Genomic DNA, 26,244 nt, shown 5'->3' on the forward strand with positions numbered 1-26,244 from the left:
CGCGCCACTATCGAGCCAGAAATATGCCTCAGTAGTTTGGTTCCTGGCGCGACGCGCCACTAAAAGTTGTGCAGGTTTTAGGCGTAATTGGCCTTGGCGCTGTAAGGGCGCTACGCGCCACTATCGCGCCAAGAGCATTTTTGCCTAATTTTCAGAATTTGGAGAAAGGGCAATTTGGGAAATTTCCCAAATTATATATACACAAACCTTGTATATTTTGGGACCATTTTCTTCAGCCCCATTCTCTCTCTAGAAAAAGCCCTAGCTCCTCTCCCTTCTCTCTTCTCTTCTTCTCCATTTCCAACCAAAAAAAGAGTCCAAGAGCTTCAAGACCTCAAGCTCCCATTGAAGACCCAACATCAAGGTTTCTTCAAAGTCTTCACTAAGGTATGTAAGGCTAACCAAAACATGGGTTGAGTCCACCTATGTGCCCTATTCTTGTGTTGAGGTTAGATATCCATGAAAATGGAGTTTCTTGGTATGGTACATGTTTGAATGAGTTTTGTTTCCATCTTATTTAAGTATTTATGTGCCAATATTGTTGAGCTAAGAGATTCTTAAATGAGCCCTTATGTAAGTATGAGATGATGAGGAAATGAGTTGCTAAATATGTTTTGTTGGTCTTGTTAATTATATAGATTCTATAAAGTATACTATTTTCTTTAAAATGTTGCTTATTATAAGAATGTCGATTTGAAGTCTTGGAGATGTGATGAGTCACAAAGATTTTTCTCAAATAGATGGAGGTAATGATTGATTTTATATCTAGATGATGTTATATGTGCATTTAAAGCTTCCTTGAAGATATGATTGAGATTGAGCATTGAGATTGAGATTTGATTGTGATAGAGTTGATGAGTCGACAAGGTTGTAATGAGACTTGTTGATATGAGTTGATTGAGTTGAGTTGATGGAGTTTTATGAGCATTGAGTCTTGAGAGGAGTATCGAGCACCGAATTAGGCAAGAGTATAGTCCATACTCGAACCTAATACCTGTGTTGCCAAACGTAGGGGGGATTGAACCGTTAAAGTCGGATGCTTCCCCGAGAGCTTTTGTCCTGACATTATAGGACCTGGTTGGATTGGATCCATGAGTGTTCGTCGTTCATGCCCTGGCAAGGTATGAACGGGCGTGGAAACGACGTCATTTCGTTGTACCTTCACTGGCTCATAAGTGTTGGTTGTCGGTTAAGAGAAACTTCCAAATAAGTTTTGATAGCACTCTGAGTCAGATTGAGTTGAATTGTATATGATTGGTCCAGTCTAAATCATACTCTTGTTTAGACTTAGGACATTTGATTGAGTTGTCATTCCTTTTGAGTTGAGCTCCCGAGTTGGTTAATTTATTCTTCCTTGATGTTCGTTGTATTCGGCCATTTTACATACTCGTACATTCCATGTACTGACGCCATTTGGCCTGCATCATTTCATGATGCAGAGACAGGTACTAAAGATCATCAACCGGCGCTCCGTTGAAGATCCACTTACACTTCCAGCCAGTCGGTGAGTCCTCCTAGTTCCCGGAGGATATTGTGCCTTCCTGTACAGTTTTTGATTGTCTTTTCTTTATTTAGATTGTCGGTAGCCATGGGCTTGTCATTGGCACCTTTTAGACTTGAATAGAGGCTTCATAGACTGAGATGTGAGGAGGTCGAGCGGTCATCTTGAGGATTCCTATTTTGATTATTGTCTTGATTGTAAATGTTTGGCCTTCAGCCCTTATGATATGAGAAGTATTTCTTAAATTGAGTTTTCTGCTAATAGAATGTGCTTGAATGAATGAGTGAATGTACCAAGTGGTTCGCTCGGAGGTCAGAGATGGCCTTCGGGTGCCGGTTACGTCTAGGGTACCCTCCCGAGGCGTGACAGATTCTCTCAAAGACCCGGAGTCAACTATGAAGAAACATATTCACCGGTTATGGATGAAATAACATTTCGATATCTCATCAGTTTAGCTGTACATAAAAATCTTGAAATACACCTAATGGATGTGGTTACAGCTTACCTTTATGGTTCACTTGATAATGAAATTTACATGAAAATTCCAGAAGGATTAAAATTGCCTGAAGCATGTAAAAAGTCTCGGGAAGTATACTCAATAAAATTGCAAAGATCATTATATGGTCTGAAACAATCAGGGCATGTGGTATAATTGCCTAAGTGAGTACTTAATAAATGAAGGCTATATTAATGATGTTATTTGTCCATGTGTTTTTATTAAGAAAACGGAATCAGAGTTTGTTATACTCGCCGTTTATGTTGATGACATAAATCTCATTGGAACCCCTGAAGAGGTACAAAAGGCAATTGAATATCTAAAGAAAGAATTTGAAATGAAAGACCTTGGAAAGACAAAACTTTGTCTAGGTCTGCAAATTGAACATTTAGCAGACGAAGTTTTTGTTCATCAATCTGCCTACACGGAAAAAATCTTAAAAAGATTTTACATGGACAAAGCACATCCATTAAGTACTCCAATGGTTGTTCGATCACTTGAAGTGGAAAAACATCAATTTCGACCTCCAGAAGAAGATGAAGAAATTCTTGATCCTGAAGTACCATATCTCAGTGCTATTGGCGCACTTATGTATCTTGCTAACGCAACTAGACCTGATATAACATTTTCTGTTAATTTGCTAGCAAGGTATAGTTCATCCCCAACGCAAAGGCATTGGAACGGTATCAAACATATTTTGCGATACCTGAAGGGTACTATTGATATGGGTTTGTTTTATACTAACAAAGGTTGCACAGACCTTATTGGTTATGCATATGCAGGTTATTTATCAGACCCACATAAAGCTAGATCTCAAACAGGTTATCTGTTTACACACGGAGGGACTGTTATATCATGGCGATCTACAAAACAGTCAATTGTTGCTACTTCTTCAAATCATGCTGAAATAATAGCAATTCATGAAGCAAGTAGAGAATGTGTGTGGTTGAGATCGATGATACAGTTCATCAAAGAAAGATGTGGTCTGGAAAATAATGTTAAAGTACCCACAATTATATTCGAAGATAATGCTGCGTGTATAGCTCAATTGAAAGGTGGCTTCATAAAAGGAGACAGAACGAAACACATTTCACCAAAATTATTCTTCACACATGATCTTCAGAAGAATGGTGAAATTGATGTACAACAAGTTCGTTCAAGTGATAATCTTGCAGATTTATTCACAAAGGCATTACCAACATCAACTTTTGAGAAGCTAAGGCATAAGGTTGGAATGCGCCGTCTCCAAAATATCAAATGAAGTTTTCATCAGGGGGAGTAAAATACGCGCTGCACTTTTTTTCCCTTAACCACGGTTTTGTCCCACTGGGTTTTCCTAGTAAGGTTTTTAATGAGGCAACACTCAAGGCGTATTACCAGATGTGTGTATTTTTTTTACTAGGCTTTTTCCCACTGGGTTTTTCCTAGTAACAAGTCACAACATCTATATAGATTTATTCTTTCACTAGATTTTTTTATGTGAACATCCAAGGGGGAGTATTATGTTAGTGGATGTTAGTGGGTGTTAGTGGATGTTAGTTGCCCACTAGCATAATATTTACTTGTTTCCTAGCAAGTAATTTCCCTATAAATTGCCAATGCTCGGCAAGATCTATATACAGATATAATTCTAGATACATACTTCTCCTATGTTTTTCCTTTCTTTCTTTACTTTCTCTATATACTCTTACTCTCTTTATGTTATAATTTGTCAAGTTAGTTAATTTATAACACTAATAAATTTATGAGATTGTCGATATATTTCACCATACTTTTTGTATAGTTATCTTTTGTGTAATCTAACAATCATAATATTTTTATACTGTCGTGTATAAAAGATAAATTCTCTCTTACTTAAATGACTACATGTGGACATAGTGAGAATTCAATCACTATAGCTTCTATGCATTGGTTATTCCAAGAGTTAAAAAAAAAGAGAGGTAAAGGTAGGTTGAATCCAACCAAAACCTCGGATAGAAATGGAGAGAGGATAGTTAGATAGGACATGAGATAACTTTAGTTTAATAAGAATATGACCTCAGACAAAAAAAAAATATGGAGATCAAAGATTAATAGATAACTAAGCATTGTCGCAGTGCTTGTGAAAAAAGGCAGGGAACTAGCCTCCCCTCCACTTCTCCTTACAAGTAGTATTACTTAGTAATCACACGGCTTCTTTCTTCAGTGTTTATTACTATATATTGTTCGTTTGCTTTGTTTGATGTTATTTTTGCTGTTGTATTTCCTTGCAACCCTACTTTGAATTCTTTTTCTTTTGAACCAAAAATCTTATCATAAAGATAAAAGGATAAAATCTACAATACATCTTTCATTTGCTAGGTATGTTGGTGTTGTTATTTGCAAATATTGGTTGGTCATAAGTACTGAATTTTAGTGTTTGAAATATTGAAAAAATTGCAGAATATTTCACAATTCTTCAACTTTTTTTTCAAGTGAACTTCATGTCCAAAGACAACTTGACTTCCAAATACTCTTTTTCAACTTCAACTTCAAATACTCGTTTTTTCAACTTCAAAATATTGCGCAAACCGCCTACTTAGATTATGAAGGAAGAAGTATAAGCAAGTGTATCAAGAACATGTTCAAAAATTAACATTAGATGATGCTAATGACAAACTGATATCCAAATCTTGAAACTCTGAAAGAGATGAAACCATGACTACAATCTTGTTAAGTGATCACTTCCTTCTGGGAAATCACCAACGTTTCTGTAGGTCTTGCATGAATTGCCTCGAGTAACGAAAATACAGTTGGATGCATTGTGTAGACCTCATATTCAGGGAAAGAAAACAGTAAGTTTTTCAAATCTCTAGTGTAGGTAGTTATTCTGTAGCTGTTTTCTTAGCTCCAACGGCGAAGAATTCTGTAATGACTTCAAGGGGCATGCCCTTTGTTTCAGGAACCTTCAAGAAAACGAATACCCAAGCCAAGGCACACACGACAGCATAGATGGCAAAGACACCTCCAAGTCCAATGGAGGTAAGCATAACGGGGAGTGAATAGGTGACAATGATGTCTCCGATCCAAAAAGTAAGAGCGCATACAGCAATGCAGATTCCACGAACGCTGGTGGGAAATATCTCAGAGCAGAGGATATTTGGGATCGGACCAAAGCCCATAACAAAGGTGCAGAAGTAGACCACAACACTAACAGTGGAGATCACAGCGTGCATGACCTCACCCATGTTAATAACATTGCCAAGGACTAGTACAATAAGTGATGATAACAAGACGGGCAAAGTAGCCAGCAAAAGCCACCTGGAGAAGAAACAGACAGAAAAACTTCTAAGTTGAAAGAGTTAAAAATGCATGCTTCTAAAAGATTTGGATACTGTCATATATGCAGTTCACTCAACTTCAACGTGGTCAAAGTCCAAGTAATAATTGAACAAAAGTTGTGATCAATAAGTTTATCGTGAAGTGTCCCTTATTAGTTGAGAGGATGGGTTGTTGATTAGTATCATTTTAAAGTATTCCCTTGGTGACTTATCTAAACCAAACGAGGAAGTAATTTGCTTTTCCTATCTGTAAAGGTAGGATTGCTTGAACTTCAAAGATTTGTAGTCTTCAAAAGAAAGACATTTTAGCTGTTGAAAAGAAACGGATTTTGGGCCTAACTCAACCTCAAAAGCTAGCTCCTATAGATTGATTTAGCAACAAAAACTGATCTACTCAGGAAGTAACTATGGTGTACGATGAGTAAACAATCAAGCAAGGGTTGATATGTTATCATTTTCATAGTTTCATAGATTATACAATTAATAGAATCGTGAATACCTTCTGCCAGCAAAGTCCATTAGTTTCATTGCAACACCAATGGTGGGAAGCATTAACAAAGTTGTGACAGCACTTATGAGGAGAGACGCTGAGTCGGAACCAATGCCCATATTCGATAGCAGAACTCCTACGCCTGCTTGTTCAAGAATTTGAGGAGTGTAATAAAGAACTCCGTTGATTCCGGAAAACTGTACAAGATGGAAACCAAATCAGCAGCTGGACTGTAAGTAAATGGTTTGGTTCATATGCAAAATAACGTGATGAAAAGGAGTTAATATTAAGCACAACTTATGAAGGTAAAACACTAATAAAGTTATTTTGTCGATTACAACATCTAATGAACTACAACTTTTTTGTTGACATAATCATGCTGAAGAACCTGCTCATGGCTTTTAGTTTTCTATGTACTTAGGACTCCCTGATGACTTATCTAAACCAAACAGGAAGTAATTTGCTCTTCTTATTTGTAAAGGTATGATTGCTTGAACTTCAAAGATTTCTAGTCTTCAAAAGAAATGGATCGGGGAGGATTGTCCAAGTCCATATAAGCAGACCGCCAGTCCATTCTCCAACCAATGTGGAACTCTAACCCACTCTAACAGATGTCACTAAACCGGAACCTCATTTAATTATCAAGGTCAAACAGCAAGTTCATAGAACAACTTTTACCTGCTGAAGTATTTGAAGTCCAACTCCAACAATCAGTGCATGCTTGACTCCTGGCTCAAGAAGTGCTTTCCAGACTGACTTCTTCGTAACAGTTTCAGATTGTGTCTCAATTGCTTCTTCGATAGACTGTTGACCCAAGAGGCTCTCAGCACGAATAACAGACTGACTCACTAAAGCAGCAGCATGAATGAATTCACCTTGATCTGCATGAGCATCCCCTGGAAGAGAAATAATGGATCCTCGTCGTGATCCAGTGCCTCCTTCATGTAAATAGATCCTTTTGAGTGCTCCATCTTTCTCATCTTTTCTGTATGCTAACTGCCAACCACCACCAATACCCATGCTGGCTTGCTCGCCGACACCATTCGCCTGCATGAAATTGCTGCCTTGCCTCATGCTTAATGATGTTGGAGGTCCCATATTTGTTTCTGCATTTGTTCCTTGACGTGAGAGCAGCGGGCTTCTCAGATTGTCATCAGATTCTGCCCCAGAACCATCAGACATATGATTTTCCTCATCCTTTTGGCTTTCTTCATCCCAATTATAAGTTTTTCCTTGATTCCCTGTGATATTGAACATGCTGCCAACATTTGAAAAGAGCATGCTTCGCATGCTTCCCATCTCAGACATCTTCTCATGAACACTGCCAAATAGAGTAACCAACGGATCCATAAGAGACATGCTTTGGTTTGCCATACTCCCGTGACGAGAGACCAGACCTAGAGTACTTTGTCCAGTGACAGGTTTTGCTATCCATGAAAGACCCTCTTCAGCTCCATATAACTTGATCTGATCTTTCTCATCCTGGTTGTCCGCAAGTTCATTGTCCGGACCAATTATATACTCTTCTATAGATACTTCACCTCCAACACCTAAACCCTCCATTAGCAATGCCATTTCACCTGTAGATTGAGAAAATTCCACTGGACATTAACTTCAAGTATGAAAAAATGTAACCTGAACTTGAGAACAGAACCTTAAAGAAAATATTTTAATAATTCAGTGGTATTAATGTACACTTTTTTTATATAACAGAGAAATCCCCGAGAGCTATTGGCACATGCTTTGAAACTCGATGAATATGTACCCTCTACCCTTCTCAACCTAAAATACCAAGCTTTTGTGTTCCACGAAGTTCAAAATCATGATGTGCACCTAACCCTTACATCACACTTGCCTCTTACCACTAGAACCAAAGCTCGGGGAGCAATGGAAATATTGTATATTTGCCAACAAATAGATGGGAATGAACAAAACAAGATTTCACAACCAACATATAATCTGAAGTGTGTGACTATATCTCCTGAAACATAGTTGGTTCTCTTGAAACAAACCATTAAAAGAAACATTGCTGATTACACAAAAACTGAGGGCATCACATAATTAGCTCAATTGGCTGTTAAAACTACTTTGAGGAGCAAATATATTTTCTCGTACAACAAACAAATAAGTTAATTGTGAACAAAGAAAGGAACCACGAGACAAACCTGAGACATCTTCCCTGCCACGTAGTCTCTGTAAAACTTGTTTAGCCTCCTTCATTCGACCTTTACTGACCAGCCACCTTGGAGATTCAGGCAAGTAAAACAATGTAAGAAAGAAATAAGCAAGAGAAGGAATTGATAGAACCCCAAGCATTAGCCTCCAACTTGGTGCTTGTGTCAATGACATTCCAAAAACCATGCAGTATGACAAAAACATTCCGAGAGAACCGGTGAACTGTGGAAATGTATTCAATTGCCCTCTTATTTCTGGTGGGGCAGTCTCGGATATATAGACAGGAACAAGTGTCACCGCAAGACCAATTCCAAATCCATCTAAGAGCCTTGCTAAAAGCAACACATAAACATTTGGAGCCCATAACATTACTAATCCACTGAGGAAATAAAGTACTGATGAAATTATAAGCATTGGACGTCTCCCAAGCATGTCCGATACAGGTCCCGAGAATGTTGTGATCACTGTTGCTCCAATTAGAGACATCGCAACAATTAGGCCTTCCATGGTTGGCTGTGTTTGCAAATTAAATTCCTTCTTTATGTAAAGAACAGATCCTGAAACATATCAGATACATTTGCTTTCAATAAGATCACTGTTCAAGTTGTGCTTCGACATGAATTTCATTTGAAAAGAACAAGTTGAAGATTTGCGAGTAAAAACTATGACAAGCTTTTTAATATTTCCAACATTTCAGAAGTGTTGAAGTTCTGTATGTGCAAATGAAAGAACAGGAATGTAATGAGGTAAGACCTGCTATTGTCGCATTGTCCCATCCTTGCAACATGTTGCCAATGGCAGCAGCAAGTGCAATTAGCACAGCTCCACTCATCCTGAATAAATCAGTTTCTTGATTTTATGTAGAAAAAATGAATTTCCAACTTCTCCTAATTGGAACACCTGCAATCAGAACATGGTAGTAGATTAGACTGAATCTTGAGAAACACCACTATGTGCAATGTATAGAATATGCATAACTGCAAAATATCAACATGATTAATATAACCAGTCAATGTGCTACACAGTCGTGTTCCTGAATCAGAACAAGAACAAACAGAAAGATCCTAACTTTCGACTTCAGTAAATTTCCTGTGCTACATTTGCAACCATAAAACCGAACTGATAAATTTCTGAAACCCACTTCCATAAAGATTCAAGAAAATGATATACTTCAATGGAAAAAGAACCCAAAAACATACATAGAGTGCACAGTCATGAACCTGCAAATAGACCCTTAAGAGTAAGATTAACAGATCTAACTACATTACTCTAACTGCATATGGAAGAAAGAAAATGACACAGTCTCATTGCAATATGATTCTTTTACATTAGCAAAAGACAAATAATCCAAGAATAGATTAGGAAACTTTGAAAAAAGAATGGCAATAGCAGAATTCAAGATACAGATAAAGAAACAATTAAGGGCTATCAGAACTGAAAAATCTTGCTAAATTTCACATGTTTTAGCTTAAAATGTAATGAAAGACAAAAACTCTATAAAGAAACAATTGGTCTGGAAACGTTCAAAAAAAGAAACTTTTAAAGGAACCCCAATTGCCTAAAGAAAACAGAGGTATGCCTTTTCAAAGACCCAACAGACACTTAAGAGTAGATCTAGCTACATTACTCAAGTTCGAGCCCCGCTGGGTACGAAGTTACTTATATTAGGAGCACTTTACTCCCAATGGGAGACTTCCCGCGCGAATCCGTATTTAGTCGGGCCCAATGCGGGTACCGGACACCGAGTTAGAAACCAAACAAAAAACAACATCACTCAACTGTGTATGAATGAAGGAAATGTCACAGCCTCATTCCAAAACATACTTTTAAACTAGCAAAGACAACTAATCCAAGAATTGATGTAAGAAATGATGAAACAGAAAAGAATGGAAAAAGCAAAATCAAGATGTACCTGACAAGAATCAGTAAAGGCTACCAGAACTGGAAATTTTTTGCTAATTTCACATGAAAGACAAACTTTATATAGAAACAATGGGTCTGGAAACATTCAAAGAAAGAAACTTTAAGGAAAACCCCAATTGCCTAAAGAAAACATTGAGCTACTTTCTGCATTCAAAGGGCAAGAAAATTGAACTTGTTAAAAGTGAGCGACTTTAATGTAGCAGGCATAAAAAGACAGACATTGAATAAGACACAACAGACCCTTAAGAGTAACTTTAACAGATCTAACTACATTATTCTAACTTGCATATGAAATGAAGGAAATGTCACAGCCTCATTGCAAAATGATTCATTTACATTAGCAAAAGACAACTAATCCAAGAATAGATTTAAGAACTGATGAAATAGAAAAGACTGGAAAAAGCAAAATTCAAGATACCTGGGAGAAACAGAGAAAAAAAGAATCAGTTAAAGGCTACCAGAACTGGAAAATCTGGCTAAATTCCACATGTAAAGCTTAAAATTTCAAGAAAGACTGAAACTTTATATAGAGACAATGGGGTATGGAAACATTCAAAGAAAGAAACTTTAAGAAAACCCCAATTGCTATCTGCAATTGTCAAAGGGCAAGAAAATGGGGTTTGTTAAAAGTGAGTAAATACTAATGTAGCAAGCATAAAAGGCAAGAATGGCAAAAGCAGAATTCAAGATAAGAATAGCAAAAGCAAGAAGCAAGATACCTGGGAGAAACAAAGAAATCAGTTAAAGGCTACCAGAACTAGAAAAATCTTGCTAAATTCCACATAAAGACTCAAACTTTATATAGAAACAATGAGTCTGGAAACATTCAGAGCAAACCCCAATTGCTCTTTTCAAAGGGCAAGTAAATGGGATTTGTTAAAAGTGAGTAAACATTAATGTAACAAGCATAAAAGGCAAGAATGGCAAAAGCAGAATCAAGATACCTGGGAGAAACAGAACTGGAAAATCTTGCTAAATCCACATAAAAGACTGAAACTTTATATAGAGACAATTGGTATTGAAACATTCAAAGAAAGAAACTTTAAGAAAACCCCATATGCTCTTTTGAATGGGCAATTAAATGGGCTCTCTTAAAACTGAGTAAAAAGACAGTAAAGAGATGGGATCTTAAAACTAGTTCAAAAGGAGATGATGATGTGGGATGTGACAAGAGGAACGTGCTTAGCTGATCTGTTTCCATAGCCATACTTCACTATTATAATTTATATGCTGCTATCTTTTGGAAAGATTCAGAATTTTGGTGAGTAGACATGACAGTGAGGATCTGTAAAATTTCTTTTCTATTCTGGGCACATATCACTTCCCATATTTACCTATCTTCTACTTCAAATCTTGATTTGGAGCCGTTTGGACAAATTTTGCGGGGGAGGGGGGATGGTGTTTTTTAGTTTATGGAAAAGATTCAATTTTGCTACTCTACATTGATTTCTTAAAGTATCTTCAGTCTTATATGAGTTAAGATTTCACGTATCCAAATTTTTCGAAAAATAACAATGATATCAATATATTTAGCGTAATTTTATTAGTATAATTTAAAGAAGGTAAGATCTAGAATATACGTTAACCTTCAAGTTTTCGACGTATTCTAGTACTAAATAGTCACATGGAAAAGGTTCAATTTTTCTATTGTATATTGTATTTTTAGCATATTCTTTCATATTTATCTTTGTTTAAAAAGGATCCTCCACTTTAAATAAGTTGGACTTTACATATTTTAAATTCTTCGAGAAAAAAGAGTAAAAAATTATCCTCTCAGATTTTGATTATGGTTTAAACAACAGCAATATCAATATATTCGGTGTAATCTCTTTAATAAAGAGACTAAGAAGAGTACGATCTAGAATATTCCCATGCATTCAAGTTTTTCTGGATCAACGCCACCTCCAGATGGAAAGGACAAGGAGTTGTCGGATGTCAATTTCTTTTCTTTTATGTTGCTCACTCGTGATTCGATAGTTCCATTTTCCGCTGATGTAGGCCGATTGGGATCCCAGCAGTCAAACCACTATGCCAATGAATTGGGATTTTTCTATTGGTCTAAGTCATTTCGGGGGTAAGCGGATCCGGATGCCTCAGCTGCATACATCACTGCACTTCCACTTGACAGGAACAGTCAGAAGATAGAAAGACCAGTGCTTGGCCTGCTACTGCTTCGGATGGATAATACGATGTTATTACTCTTCCTCTTGCTTGCCATTTCCTTTTTAAAGATGTTCATTCTTCAACCCCAGGATGTGATGACCTATTTTATCTTAACTTTAGCTACCCAAAAATCTAAACAATGGAGCCTTGTTCAATCTTCCTTTTCTGATTGAAAGTTGCAAGCCACTCTACTATTAGTACAGAGGCCAGATAGAAGGTTGATAATCGAAAAGGTTCACAGCGAGTTCAGTCTATAGTGACAAAGGAAACGTTTTCGCCGAAGGCCCGTGGGGTATTTATTGAAAAAAGGGGAGGGGGGAATGGAAAGCCCGAACTTTATTGATGGGACATTTTGGTCCTTTTTCATAGGATATATATGAGTAATTCAAAGGAGAAATATAAATATTACAGGTGAGGCATCGGTCGGTCTTAGTAACAGCGGCGCAAGGAGTTAACGATCGAACGTGCTGCAACTTAGGGATCATCTTCGTGAAGCTCCTCGCAATATAGCGTTAGGAGGATGGGACAACGTGGCAGATTGGAAAGCACTTTTACTTCTCAACAATGAAGTAAGACCAAGCTCATGAGCTTATTATCCTACATCGGAACAAGTTGATAGGACCCCCTTTTTTTACGTCCCCATGTTCCCTCCATGTGGCGACTTGCTTCCACTCTAACTCGAACAAAAAACATCTTCCTCATCTTGATTCATGGTGGGGTGGCTATTCTTGAAAAGAATAAGTATATTCTTGATTTGGTTTAGTACTAAATAGTCACATGGAAAAGATTCAAATTTGGTATTGTACATGAATTTTTAGCATATTCTTTCATACTTGTCTTTGTTATAAAAGGGATCCTTTAGCCTTAAATGAGTTAGACTTCACGTATCTAAATTCTTTGAGAGAGAAAAAAAGTTAGAATTTACCTTCTCAAATTTTGATTATGGTTTAAACAATAACGATATCAATATATTTAGTGTTATTTTACTAGTAGAGTTTGGAGAAGATAGAGTCCAGAATATTCGTAGACCTTCAAGTTTTTAACGTGTTTTATTACTAAACAATCACATGAAAAATATTCAAAGTTGTTCATGTGCATTGAATTTTTAGCATATTCTTTCATATTTGTCTTTGTTATAAAAAGATCTCGAACCTTAAATGAGTTGGACTTCACATCTCCAAATTCTTTAGAAAAAAAGAGTCAGAATTTATCCTTTTCAATTTTGATTATGGTTCAAATAACAACAATACTAACATATTTAGTGTAATCTCATAAGTAAAATTTGAAAATAGTATTATCTAAAATGTATGCATATCTTCAAAAAAAATTGTGTGTTTTAGTATTAAATAGTCATATGAAAAAGATTCAAACGTACATATCTTCAAGTTTTTTTTTGTGTGTGTTTTACTATTAAATAGTCGTATGGAATATATTCAAATTTGCTTATGTGCATTGAATTTTTAGCATAGTCTTTTATATTTGTCTTTGTTATGAAAAGTTTAGCGGCCTTAAATAAGCTGAACTTCATGTATTCAAGTTCTTCGAGAACAAAATTAGAATTTACCCTTTCAAATTCTAATTTTAATTTAAAATTATTCTAAAATTGGAGGTCTTGCTAAGGGTCCCAAACAAAATGAATTTTTCTAATAGCAAAAAAAAAGATTTAGATAAAAAAAATGTAATGGACGATAAAATTAAGCAATTTCAAATAGAACAAAAACATATTAGTTAATTGTATTGAAAATTCAATTTATAACTTCTATAATCGACGCTTTTAAAATTTAGAAAATTTTAAAGGGCATTTCGGTCAGAAAAAATATTGGTTAACATTCTTTTCAAATATATCAATTTCTTAAATATTTTAGCACTTTTTATTCAACTACAATCAACAACAATAACATACGCAGTGAAATTCCATAAATAAAGTATAAAAAGGGCAGGATGTACCCAACTACAAATATTTATCTATAAACTACTTCCAACATAGAGAGTATTTTTAAGCACTTTATGTTTATCAATTACTTCGATTCGATAATTTTTTCCTGAAAATTACTTACAACAACAACAATTCAGTGAAATCTCATAACGTAGAGTCTGAAGAGGATAAAGTGCATGTAGACATTACTCCTATTAAGATAGGACGGTTGTTTCCTGAAAATTACTTAAAATAAATAATTTGTGTTAGAAATAAAAACTTTTTGAAAAATATTTTTGTTTGTTGAATGATGACAAAAGATTCCCCTATTAATTGATGAAAACAATGCTCCCCTTCTTGTCCCAAGAACCTTTTTCCCCTCTCATGAATCATATGATGTCTTTTACTTCTGGTTTTTTTTTGTTTTTTTTTTTGGGGTGGGGGGCAGGTGGGGTGGGATATTTTTAAGGAATCACTATTGTAATTAATTTAAACTAAAATTTTATATTTATATCAAAAAATTTAATGTATAAATAATATTTTTAGAATTTAAAATATAAATAAATAAATATTTTAAAATTTATAAATGAAAAATTCTAATTTCACTCGATATAAAAATAGAAATATGAACTTCATGTGGAAATAAGTTGGCAAAATAAGTTTTTATAACTCTGTATGTTTCTTAAGGAATAATAATTAATATGAATATTTTACTACAATATTCACATTAATTGATGTATAATATTGATCTGGCACTACAAGAAACAGAGTTTTTTTTCACCGCAAATAAATAAAAAATTTATATTATAAAACATATTTTTTTTCAATCTCATTTTCACAGAACTAGCTAATTTATAAAACACATGATGTAAAATAGTTTCTCATTGATACTAAAAATAACTAGCGAACAATTTTCTTCTCTCATTGATTCAATCATGATATCTACGGAAATAGCTATCGAATATTTTTCAGTGACAAATTTCAATAAAAAATAGTCCTTTTTTAATAATGATGGAAAATGTTGTGAGGAATAAAATTAATATGGAGGGTAAAATTAAAAAAAATAATTGATATATTAAAATTAACACATAAATAAAAAATTATTTTTAAAAAAATAAACAATTAAAAGTGAAAAGAAATTATCTTATAAGAGAAACAAAACTTACAAATCTTAAAGGAATGTCGACAAATAAAATCTACATAGAGATACATCACGTCAAAAAAATAAAAACAAAACAAAAAAAAGTACTGATTTTATATGTTGGAATTTTTAAATCAAAATAATTTAATCTTCTCGTGAAAAATTGCAGTGAAATAGATATTGATCTCTTCATTTTTAGTTAAATAGATATTGAATTTAAGTAATTTATTTATACAGTTAAATCTCTTTATAATATATATATAGAGAGAGAGATATTTAACTGTATATATCAATAGATTAACAATTAAGTTTTTCTCAAATTTTGATTTTCTATGTTATATTTAATTTTTTAATGACAATTTTTTTTAACTATAATAACAACAATCATTTGTATAACAACATGAATCTTATAAAATTACCTCTTTATAATAATTAGTTTTTTGTTGGTAGAGAGTAATAATAAACCATTTTTGTAGAAATAAATCGAATTTCTAAGATTATCAAAAACAAGTGTGGAGATTTTGACAAAATATTTTGATATTATATACTTTAATACCCTATGTATGACAAATAATATTATATAACTATATATTTTTATCATTAAAAGATTTTCCAAAGTGTGATTAAATTTAGGATTTGACATCTTTTTATTTATAACAATCAAATATATTATTTAAATATTAAATGTTGTTATAAGTGTATACTATTTGGTCGCTATTCAATTAGAATATCTTGAAGTTAATAATTTTGTTATAGATAGATTTGATTATATTGAATAGATATTTTAATTTAATTATTCAGATTAATTATTAAATTTATTTGTTTTAAGATCTTAATTTTAATTATTCAAGTCATAATTATTTAGTGTATTTGAATTTTATTTTAAAATCAATAAATGAATATTAATGATTAAGATCTAAAATAAAATTTTAATATCATTAAAATATTTATTAAATGATTTCTAGGAGGATGCAAGTTCACCATTACTTATCTACTTCCACAGTTAACCGTTGTTATAGTTATTCACCATTATCAACTATCACCACACATCACGTACACCCACCACCCTCACCATCCTCGACTACAATTACTGAAAATCACTACAATCAGTCATCATCATCACCATCACCAATCACCTTTATAATCACTAAGCTAATTACTATTGACGTTATGATTATTAGCCATTATTATATATTGTTACCCATCTTCATAATTCACCAATATTAACCACCATTATCACCAACAATCATAATAAATTATTACTGTCAACTATCACCATTATTCATTACAATGCACAATCATCATCACTCGCCATTATTATCAGCGATCGACACTTTTTTTTAAATACTATTGATATAGTATTAGATAGATAACTTTAATATTTTATTTAACTTTTTTAGTTAATTAAATATTTCTAAATAGGAGGCTGGCCTGCATGTCTTAGATTTCACACCATCGTGCACAATAGTAGTAGTAATCATCTTTTTAGGATTATTTTTTTCTTGGTATATTATATTAATTATATAACTATATACTAAAAAAACTACTGAGTAAAATAAATAAATAAAACAATACATTGTCCTCCTCATACCTATGTCAAGCACACATGGAATGATAGCATCAATGTCACAATCAAGAAAGATCAAAACTAAAAGGTTTATTATACTTTTGGTATTTTATTTATCGGTAGATTCTGATTTTACTTTAATGTTTATGATATCTGATTAAATATATTTATCTTCAACTAATTGAAAACATGCACTTTTAATTTACTCCCTTTATTTGTGAATTTTTTCGTGATTATTAAATGTTTGGCGTTTAATTTTACACATGCTATGTTAATATTGTTTTCTTACTCCATATTAGACAGTAATGTAATTCTAAAAGTAGTAAAAATATAATATATTTCCAATATAAAAGTGGAACAAAATCGTACTTAATTGAAGGTTAAATATGCTTAGTCAAATAATCACAAAAATTAAAATTAAAATTTAATATTAATTGAAACCAAAAATGTTGTTATACATATATTTTTTTTAATATAATATGAAGTTAATTTTGTTTTTACTTACTATCTATGTTGCTCAAATTCTCCAAAATTATTATTATACTCATGTCAAATTTTTCAAAAAACATTATTTTCAAAGAATTTAACACACATTCATCTACATATTTTAAGAATATGACCAACATGGCTTAACCAATTCAGTGAGTTTTTGAATTTAGGTTATAGATGTCACGCTCCGGGAGGGTACCTTAGGCGTGACCGGCACTCAGAGACTATTGTTAGTCCCCATGCGAACCACTTGGCCTATTCACACAATCATTCAATCAACTATTTACCAGCGAAAGACTTAACTCATCAAGATGATCAAATAGATACTTATAGAATAAGGTCAAAGGCCAACAATCTGTCTAATCCAATTAACAAGACTAGTACTAATGAAACTAGCCAAAAGACAATCTCAAATCAACAAGTCAACAATCTAGTCTATGAAGCCTCTATCACTACTATCTAGATGGTGTCAATGACAGGTTCATGGCTACCTCAATTCAAATGAAGAAAATCAAACTCAAAAGCTATATGATAAAAGAATGACATCCTCAGAAAGTAGGGAGGACTCACCAATCAGCTGGAATATGAATAGATCTTCAACGGTGCGCCTATTGATGATCTCTAGAATCTGTCTCTGCATCATGAAATGATGCAGGTCCAAATGGACGTCAGTACGTGAAATGTACGGGTATGTAATATGGCAAAATGAAACATGCATAAGGTAAAATACTATCAACTCAAATAACTCAAATCAAGAAGAAAGAAACTCGATCAAGATGTCAAAAGTCTAAAGCAAGAGTAAGATTTAAACAGAGACCAATCATATAAAATTCAATCCAATCAAATCAAATCAGAGTACTATCAAGATCTATATGGAAGTTTTTCTTATCCGACAACAATCACTTATGAGTCAGTGATCGTACAACAAACTCATTGCTATTGCCACAACCGTCCAATACCTTACTAGGATAAAGGAGAAATCTACCAATCTGGATCCAACAATCAATCAAGTCGTATCTTTTCAGGATAATTAAATAGGAAAACATCCAACGTTAACAGTTCAATCCTCTCCTATGTTTGGCGACATAGTTATTGAGTTCGAGTTATTACTTATTTTTACCCAATTCGATGCTCGATACTCCTTTCATGACTCAATGCTCATAAGACAATCAACCAATGAACAAGCCTTATGTGGACTTTTATTAGTTCATCAGTTCTATCAAAATCAATCCTTTCGGACAATTAATCTTCCAATCAAACTAATCAACAATTCTTATATGAACTTTTATCAGTTTATTGGCTCTATCCAATTAATCTTTTCGGATAATCAATCTTCCAATCATTCCTAAATCATTCATTTATGAGTAGTTGGGACAATCATTTATGACAACATTTAGTTGAGATCATTAAATTTAGTTCAATAATTAAGATGCAAAGACTATCAAGTTTCATTAATACCATCATCGTGTTCATTTTTCAATCACAATCATATTGTCATGACCCAATCTCATAGGCCGTGACTAGTGCCCGAGCTGGGCACTCGTATACATATCTGTCAGACATCATCAAATTAAAACCAAATACAATATGGAGACTTTGTAAAAACAGGAAGTTATCTCAAGTGTTACAAACATGTATTAGGGTAACCTATCTCCTGGGAATCACAATCAAATTAAAACATTATAATACACGAGCTGACAAGGCTGTCACTACATACAACATCCCAAAATATATACGTACGCAAGCCAACAAGGCTGCCACTACGAATGAGAACGTCCCAACATACAAGTCATATAGGCACAACCAAACACCTAAACACACAACCCACGCATATGTCTACGGACCTCTAAGAGTATTAATAGTAGCATATGACGGGATAGGGCCCTGCCATACCCCTGGATAACCAAATATATACATCAAAAGGATCTGTACCAAAAGTCTAGGCTCCGAGACAATGAAGCACTCCAAAACAGTTGAATGAAAAGCCTAAGCTGGCGGATCTCCAAAATGAGTATTTGTACCTGTGGGCATGAAATGTAGCCCCCCCTCCTCCGAAGGAAGGAGGTCGGTATAATAAATGTATTGAGTATATAAAATATGAAATACAGTAAAAAGATCATAACTGAAGTAGAGAGTCCAGGAGACAAGTATGATAATCAAGAACTTACTGTACCTGTGCCTTACGGAATAAATCATGCATATCATCGGCATATACCATACACGACCCATTATGGGACTCGGTTCCATAATCGTATCACCATATTATCATATCATTATATATATATATCGTACCCGGCCCTCTGGTAAGGGACTCAGTAAATAAAATCGTGTACACGTATATCGTATCTGACCCATCATGGGACTCGATGAATGATGTAGCAAAACTATGCATAATAACATACCTGGCCTGGGACTCGGTGAGAGATGTAATAACAATATGCATGAGCAGAGTAGTGAGTAACCATATGCATTTAAATCATCATTTGAGACTCAATAGATAAGTAGACTAATCAATACTTGAGTATCAGGGCGATAGTCATGTTCAGTACTCTTTGAATGTCATTATGAACCATATTAGATAAAGCCTCATGGATCATAGACACGTATCAAGATAACGCGAGACAGCTTATGAAAGTTAAGGACATTAATCATTATAGGGTCCTTAAGATTAGGGACTTTCATATACCAACTACTGTCCAACGTATAGAAGACTCAAGGGCAGTAGCTCAACTACTTTAAGAGTTTTAACGCCAATAAGTTAATAAGAATCATGAATCATACTCGGAACCGATGAATGGAATTACCCCAAAGTTCATATCGTATATCTCTTATATATAAGACATGCCAAAAGAAAGAAGTGATAGCTTTACATACCTTTAGCGCTTATCCGTAACACAATACGTATACGTTGCCCATAGTGTCAACCTATATTAAGACGTTAAGCACTATGGTTAAGCTATGGAAAGGCATACAATGTATTATATCGATAGTAGGTTATTTCTAGATAATCGGAAAGCACTTCCCCTACGTCGCTCACTCTCCTCACCTCCAAACCAGCCATACAACCACCAAGTAGCATCAACAATCACACGTTACAATCAGCCCTTAAATCAATTACAACTCCAACTTGGAATATCAAAGTCTTCCATTCTCCTTATATAATCAGCCACGGTAATAACATCAACATTAATTATAATTAACTCAATCATTTCTAGATTAAGGCAGCCCATTAATTACCATTAACACAATGCAAGCCTTAACTTTTAGTTCCTCAAACCAACAAGAGCAACAACACACCCAAAACAGCCCCTAACTAACAACGTAAAGAGATGTCCGATAATCTCACGAACACCTACGAACATGTCAAACGAACCATCCACTTTTATTACACATTACTTAACATATTATTTTCCTCCAAATTCATGAGTTACACCAACAACTATATGACAACACCATCATTTATTTAAGGGCAAGAAAACTATGTGAACATCACTATAATCCTTACAACAACCCATAAATAAATTTAACTTCAACTTTAACCACTAAGTACCTTCATTCACATCATAAAATCCATAACAATAACAATCAAAATACTGAGCAAAATCAGTTCACCATCTTCTACACCAAATAATCCCTTGCGACTTCAACCATGCTTCAACATCAACATACATAATTTTATGAATTCAATTTATATTTACACACTTTCAACGCGTCTAAATCCTTACTAAAATGTGTAAAAAGATGATCAGACCTTACCTTAACAATTTAGCTCCTCAACTTGGCTGAAACTTGTAGATTACACGTTAGACCTTATTGCTTCCCTAACGATTGGTTCACGTTGCTAATCATCTCCAATTGGTTGAAAATACCTTAGAAAATTAATTTATGAATCACAATTTAGGAGCTCACTTTGCTTCAGCCATGGTCGTGAATTGCCATGGCTTGGACTCTCTTTCTTTCTCTTTAGGTTGTGTTGAAGAAAAATGAGCTAAATGACTAGCTAATTAGTCATCAACCAAGCTTATATAGGCTGCCCATGTGGTTGACATGTGTCCATGTGCTGTCCATGTGGTTGACATGTGTCCATTATGAACATGTGTTCCTCCAAAAGCCACACACCAATCAGCTCCTACCACGTGCCTTGGTGGGACCCACTTAGTGGTCTAATTAAGTTAATTAATCATAATTAATCACTAATCCCCACTTAATTTCGGCCACAAGTTTGTAAGTAGTTGCATTACCTACTTGCCCTTTTCATTTAAAATGCAGTCCACACATTCTAAGTATGTGCATCACCTACTTGTTATTTTTAGTAGGTTAGCAATTAGTCTTACCTTAAGAACCTGTGTGGTTCTTGCTACTTAAGCTAGACGTGTACTCAAGTAGCTTAATTATGTAAGACATCAAAACCAGTAGCTTAAGTAAGTAGGTTGATTACTGTGACAAATTATTTATCTTTGAACCCCTTTCAAATCCTTCCAAACCTATTTCAAACCATCACTACTTCACATAGAAATAGTCTATGCAAGATATGGGGCGTTACATCATCCCTTCCTTAGAATCCTTTGATAACGTCATGGATAACATGGATCACGTGGTAGCTTTAGAGAAGCTTAAAAATGCTTCAATGTACAAAAGTACGGGATATAACACATACATTCACAAGTCCAAGGCTCTAGACTCAATCCTTAATCATATTCATCCAGTGTTAGTCAAAATATCATAAGGGTTTATGAAATAAATAGTCAAAAATTATTTGTTCAAGAATAAGTTCATAGAAATCATCAATCACACAATATTATGTAAAAATATGTTAAGTTTAAAGAAAATTTTCAAGAAACACAATCATGGGGACTTAATTCATTCACAATTCAATCTATCACAATCGTGGGCACTCAATTCATTTACAAATCAACCTATCACAATCATAGGCATAGGAGGAATAAAGTTCATGCTTTAGTTTAGCCTTACATACCTTAAAATCTCTACAGATCTTGATAAAAAATCTTAACTTGAAGAAGAACAATCAAGATACCCTTTCTTGAAATTCTTGAATTTGTTTTTTTGTAAACCCTATGGTTAGGATTTAAGATTTCTCTTAACGATTAATGTATGTATGAAGAAATTTGGGTTGGAAATCTTGAAATCTATGAAGAAGAACTTACCTTGATGAAGAACCTTGAAAGAGAACCCTAACTTGATGTTTTTCTTGAAAATTCTTGAGTTTTAAAATTTAGGAGTGAATGAGAGGGTTTCTAATGAGGAAAAATTGATTTCTACATGTTTAGAGACATTAAAATAACTCCCCAAAGGGTTATAGGACAAAAATACCCTTAAAAAATAAAAGGGACATCGTTTGGCTTAGGCAGTGGAGTCCGCGTCCTCTCCGTGTCGCGGAGCCATCGCAGACTTCTGGCAGGATGGAGCGTCTCCAGTAAAATGGTCATAACTTTTTACTTCGAACTCCAAATGAGGCAAACTTAGTGGCGTTGGAAAGAGGACACATGGATATTTAATTTGATAGGTCCGTAGGCTATCTAAATTTTAATATTCTGAGAGATATGGTCGTTTAAAGTTGACCCTTATAAGATCTTATATGAAAACTTAATCGGTAAAGGATCTTCCAACTCGACGTAATACTAGAGGTTCCTTATGACCATAATTTACCTCTAATACACTTCAAATACTTAGGAATTGATCCTAACTCATATATACAATTAGAATTTATCGAGTTCGAGTCTATATGCATATAAAAAATGGTTCAAGTCTTGGCGAAAAATTTTGAAGTGTTACAGTAGAGCCCAGACTTCAATAAAAAAATTCAAAATCATTTTTTTCAGAAAGATGTATATAATGCCCAAAAACATTAGGACAAATTAGAAAATACAAAACTGTAAAATACCACAAAATGACATGCCCTTTAAAATAATATTGGTTCCAATTAATATCAGTAAAGACAAAAAGGTGTATTTTTTAAAGTTTTTTTTCCTTTTTTTACAAAAGGGTTGTATTCAACATCCATCAACTTTGTTGCTATAATAATTATATATGAATTTAATTGAAGTTAAATATAAAAAACAGGTGTAGTTTAACTTGTAGTAATGGCTACCTAGTTATCATATCTATAAATTTATGAATTAGTGAATTCGTTTTAATTTGTTTGTCTTGTTTTTTTATCTTTATTCATTATTTATTTTTAAAATGCCCCTTTTTTTATTGGAAGCTCTTTACTCCCTATGTTCATGTTTATTATTTGTACATGTTTAACTTTACACAAGAAATAAAATGATAATTTTACTGTCTTTATTAATTTTTGGTCATCTAAATATTCAGAAAATAAATAGTATTTAATAATAATGATAAAATAGGTATAGAATAGGAGCAATGGTCTTTTGATTTTTTAAATTGGACAAAATAAACGTGAATATGTATTTTAATATAGTAGTCAAGTAAAAAGTGGACGAATAAAGTAATTTTAGCTTTTAGCGTCACATCTTTAAGACCACAAAATTAAAGAGTATTTTGATACTATCTACAAAATTAAAGTCTTCTTTATTTTTAAAATTTTATGACAAGTTAAATTTAAACAAACAAATTAAAACTGAGACATTTATATTTATCATACAAAGTTATCGGTAATTATTTTTAATGACTCAATTGTATGCATATTTTATTCCACAATCAGTACGTAGAACTTAAATTTTTAATAATAAGTATTATTTATATATAAATTTTACGATTATTGTATTGCCAGTAAAACATTATATAGAGTTTAATAATATTTGTATTATTTAAAGGAAGCAGATCGATGCTGATCTATCTTGACTATCATCCTTGACTATGTCTCTAACTTTTAAACATGATTGAATAATTTAATTAAGTATTTTTTACGTTCTGTTTATTTGTTACATTTTGCTTTACGATAGTTAATTTAATTAATTTTTAGAGTTAATATTTTAATTTTAAATTAAGGTTTTGAAAGTTATATGAAAAATAGTATAAGTTGGAATTATTCTCATATTAATATGATAAAAAATATATTTTAAAATATTGATCAAAATTTATACAATTTGATTCTCAAAAACTAAAATGTGACAAAGTAAATATGAGTAAAATTAGATTTTAAAAAAAAATAATGAAGTAGTTGTTGTATATAGATCGTGACAAGCTACTGAAAAAGACGTGGACATATTTCATATACTTTTATTCATGACAAGAAAAAAGATAGTTAATAAAAAAAAAAGACATAATTAATTAAATATGTAGCATCCTAGAGAAATTAAATATTATTTCCTTCATTTCGAGTTGTTTTAGTTTTGATTTGACATAAAAATTGAGAAAGTAAATAAAATTTATGAATCTTATGATATTAAATTAAAAATATATAGATGTATCAAAATATTTTTTAATCTTGTGATCGTCATAAACATGTCAATGTGAAAATTAGGGTTGAAATTAAAAGATTATTCAAAAAAAAAAGTCATTCTTTTTATCACTAAGTTATATTAACTTGTATTGTTATGTCATATCTAAAAGGGACAAAAAAAACATACATTTCAAATAATCAAAAGTTAAATCTGTCTAATCATACAACACAAGGACAAAATTAAAATTTATTAATAATTGAGGAATCAAAAGTACTATTATTTCGTTATTCAATAAACTTAATTTTTGCACTATATTATGTTATAAATTCAAAATCTAAATGTTGTAGGTTCTAAATTAAGAAAGCTAGCATGTATTTAAATGGATACCCAACTTTGTCTATAATAGTAGTTTTTCACAATCATATATTGTTTTTTTTTTTACCCTAATGCATTGTTGAATCTACCATTATAAATTTGTTATTGAACTTATTTGGCTGGTTATTAGATGATCAATATTGTAAAAAACAAAAAGTGTAAGTCATCAAACAATCATTAATTACTATTTCAAAACCTAAAACCAAATCAATGATATGTATGCAACAAAATATTCTACTACTATATAATTATAATTATTGGCTTTTTACTATAAATACTTAGTCATGATCGGATCAACCTTAACTAATTAAGTTGGATCTACGTGGATATGACCAAGATTTTTTGGATTTATAATTTAATATCAATAGTGATTTGACTAGGGTTATTGCCACTATTCGCAAATGCCTCTATTTTAGGGGTCACGTTTAATTTTTTCCCTTCAACATTTTAAGCGAAAAATATCTCTAACATTGAAATATCAAATAATTTTTTGGGGACATAAATTTATATATTTTATAGTATAATTTCTATAAACTATGTCATACTGCATAACTTTAATCATTGTTTATGAGGAAGATTTTAGTGGCAGATTTTTGATATGATTAATGCATTTAGGTTGTCGAGTGTATCCTGAGGATTCTAAATAAGGACCGGTGATTTCATCATAATCTCCAAGGTAATAGATCGATATAGGCACGACAAGATTATGGGTAAAGAAATCCCCAACGAGTAAACTTATGTAAAGGAAATTGAAGATTTTAGTAAGAACGTGCGCATAAAATTGAGTTAGTCCTTTGAAATTGATGGTTATAGATGGATTTGAGGTGTCATGTCGATGGCAAGGTTGACTTGTGGTGATGGCAAGGGCTACTGAGCATGATGGTAACAAGAGTTCATGATAAATTGTACTTGTGATGCAACTATATGATAAGAATTTTTGGTTAAATAGAGATTTGGTATGGCAATAACAACTTGTGAGTATCTAAGATTGTGGTTTGCTACTATTTGGTGAGTAGCATGGTCGTATAGAAAGTTATAGAATGTGCTGAAACACCCCTCAAATAGAATTGAAAGGAGCTAGAGTCATAAATGGAAAGAATTAGTGGGATGTAGTTTAACCTTCGGAAGGAAGCGAGATCAAGGATAGTTACTCTGATTGCAAGGCAATAGATGTATCTTTAGAGAGAGTGGATAATTGAATTAAGGAACACATGGTTCCATCTGTTTTGCTCTGGTTATGATGATAGTGTTACGTGTCATTTACATAGGTTAAAAACGGGTGTATAAGATTTGAGAAAGAAGTCTACAGGCGTTCGACTTGAGTGTGGTGATAAGTTTTTTTT

At 33.1% G+C, this 26,244-nt stretch overlaps 1 protein-coding gene across 3 annotated transcripts; it reads right to left on the reverse strand.

Moving 5' to 3' along the window:
* Window positions 1-4,422: 4,422 nt before the first annotated feature.
* LOC129894443 (monosaccharide-sensing protein 2-like) lies at window positions 4,423-11,343 on the reverse strand. Of its 3 annotated transcripts, none has more exons than XM_055970147.1 (6): window positions 11,219-11,343; window positions 8,715-8,861; window positions 7,952-8,518; window positions 6,465-7,366; window positions 5,796-5,983; window positions 4,423-5,276 (listed from the first exon to the last, which is right to left on the reverse strand). In XM_055970147.1, exons 2-6 carry the CDS (start codon window positions 8,791-8,793, stop codon window positions 4,841-4,843), a joined length of 2,172 nt encoding a protein of 723 aa, XP_055826122.1. In that variant the 5' UTR covers window positions 8,794-8,861; window positions 11,219-11,343; the 3' UTR covers window positions 4,423-4,840. The 3 variants fall into 3 exon arrangements, with proteins under 3 accessions (XP_055826122.1, XP_055826121.1, XP_055826120.1); XM_055970146.1 differs by having other exon boundaries at window positions 10,829-11,343; XM_055970145.1 differs by lacking the exon at window positions 11,219-11,343 and adding an exon at window positions 10,303-10,342.
* Between the last annotated feature and the right edge of the window lie 14,901 nt (window positions 11,344-26,244).

This window comes from Solanum dulcamara, chromosome 7, assembly GCF_947179165.1.
Source record: "Solanum dulcamara chromosome 7, daSolDulc1.2, whole genome shotgun sequence".
NCBI lineage: Eukaryota > Viridiplantae > Streptophyta > Magnoliopsida > Solanales > Solanaceae > Solanum > Solanum dulcamara.

Bases quoted from the DNA above. Each gene is read 5' to 3' on its own strand.
- LOC129894443 (XM_055970147.1), bottom strand. From the start codon at position 8,793: ATGAGTGGAGCTGTGCTAATTGCACTTGCTGCTGCCATTGGCAACATG. The intron at 8,519-8,714 runs GTCTTACCTCAT...GATATGTTTCAG, and splicing joins GGACAATGCGACAATAGCAG to GATCTGTTCTTTACATAAAG. The intron at 5,277-5,795 runs GTATTCACGATT...TTTCTTCTCCAG, and splicing joins ATGGACTTTGCTGGCAGAAG to GTGGCTTTTGCTGGCTACTT.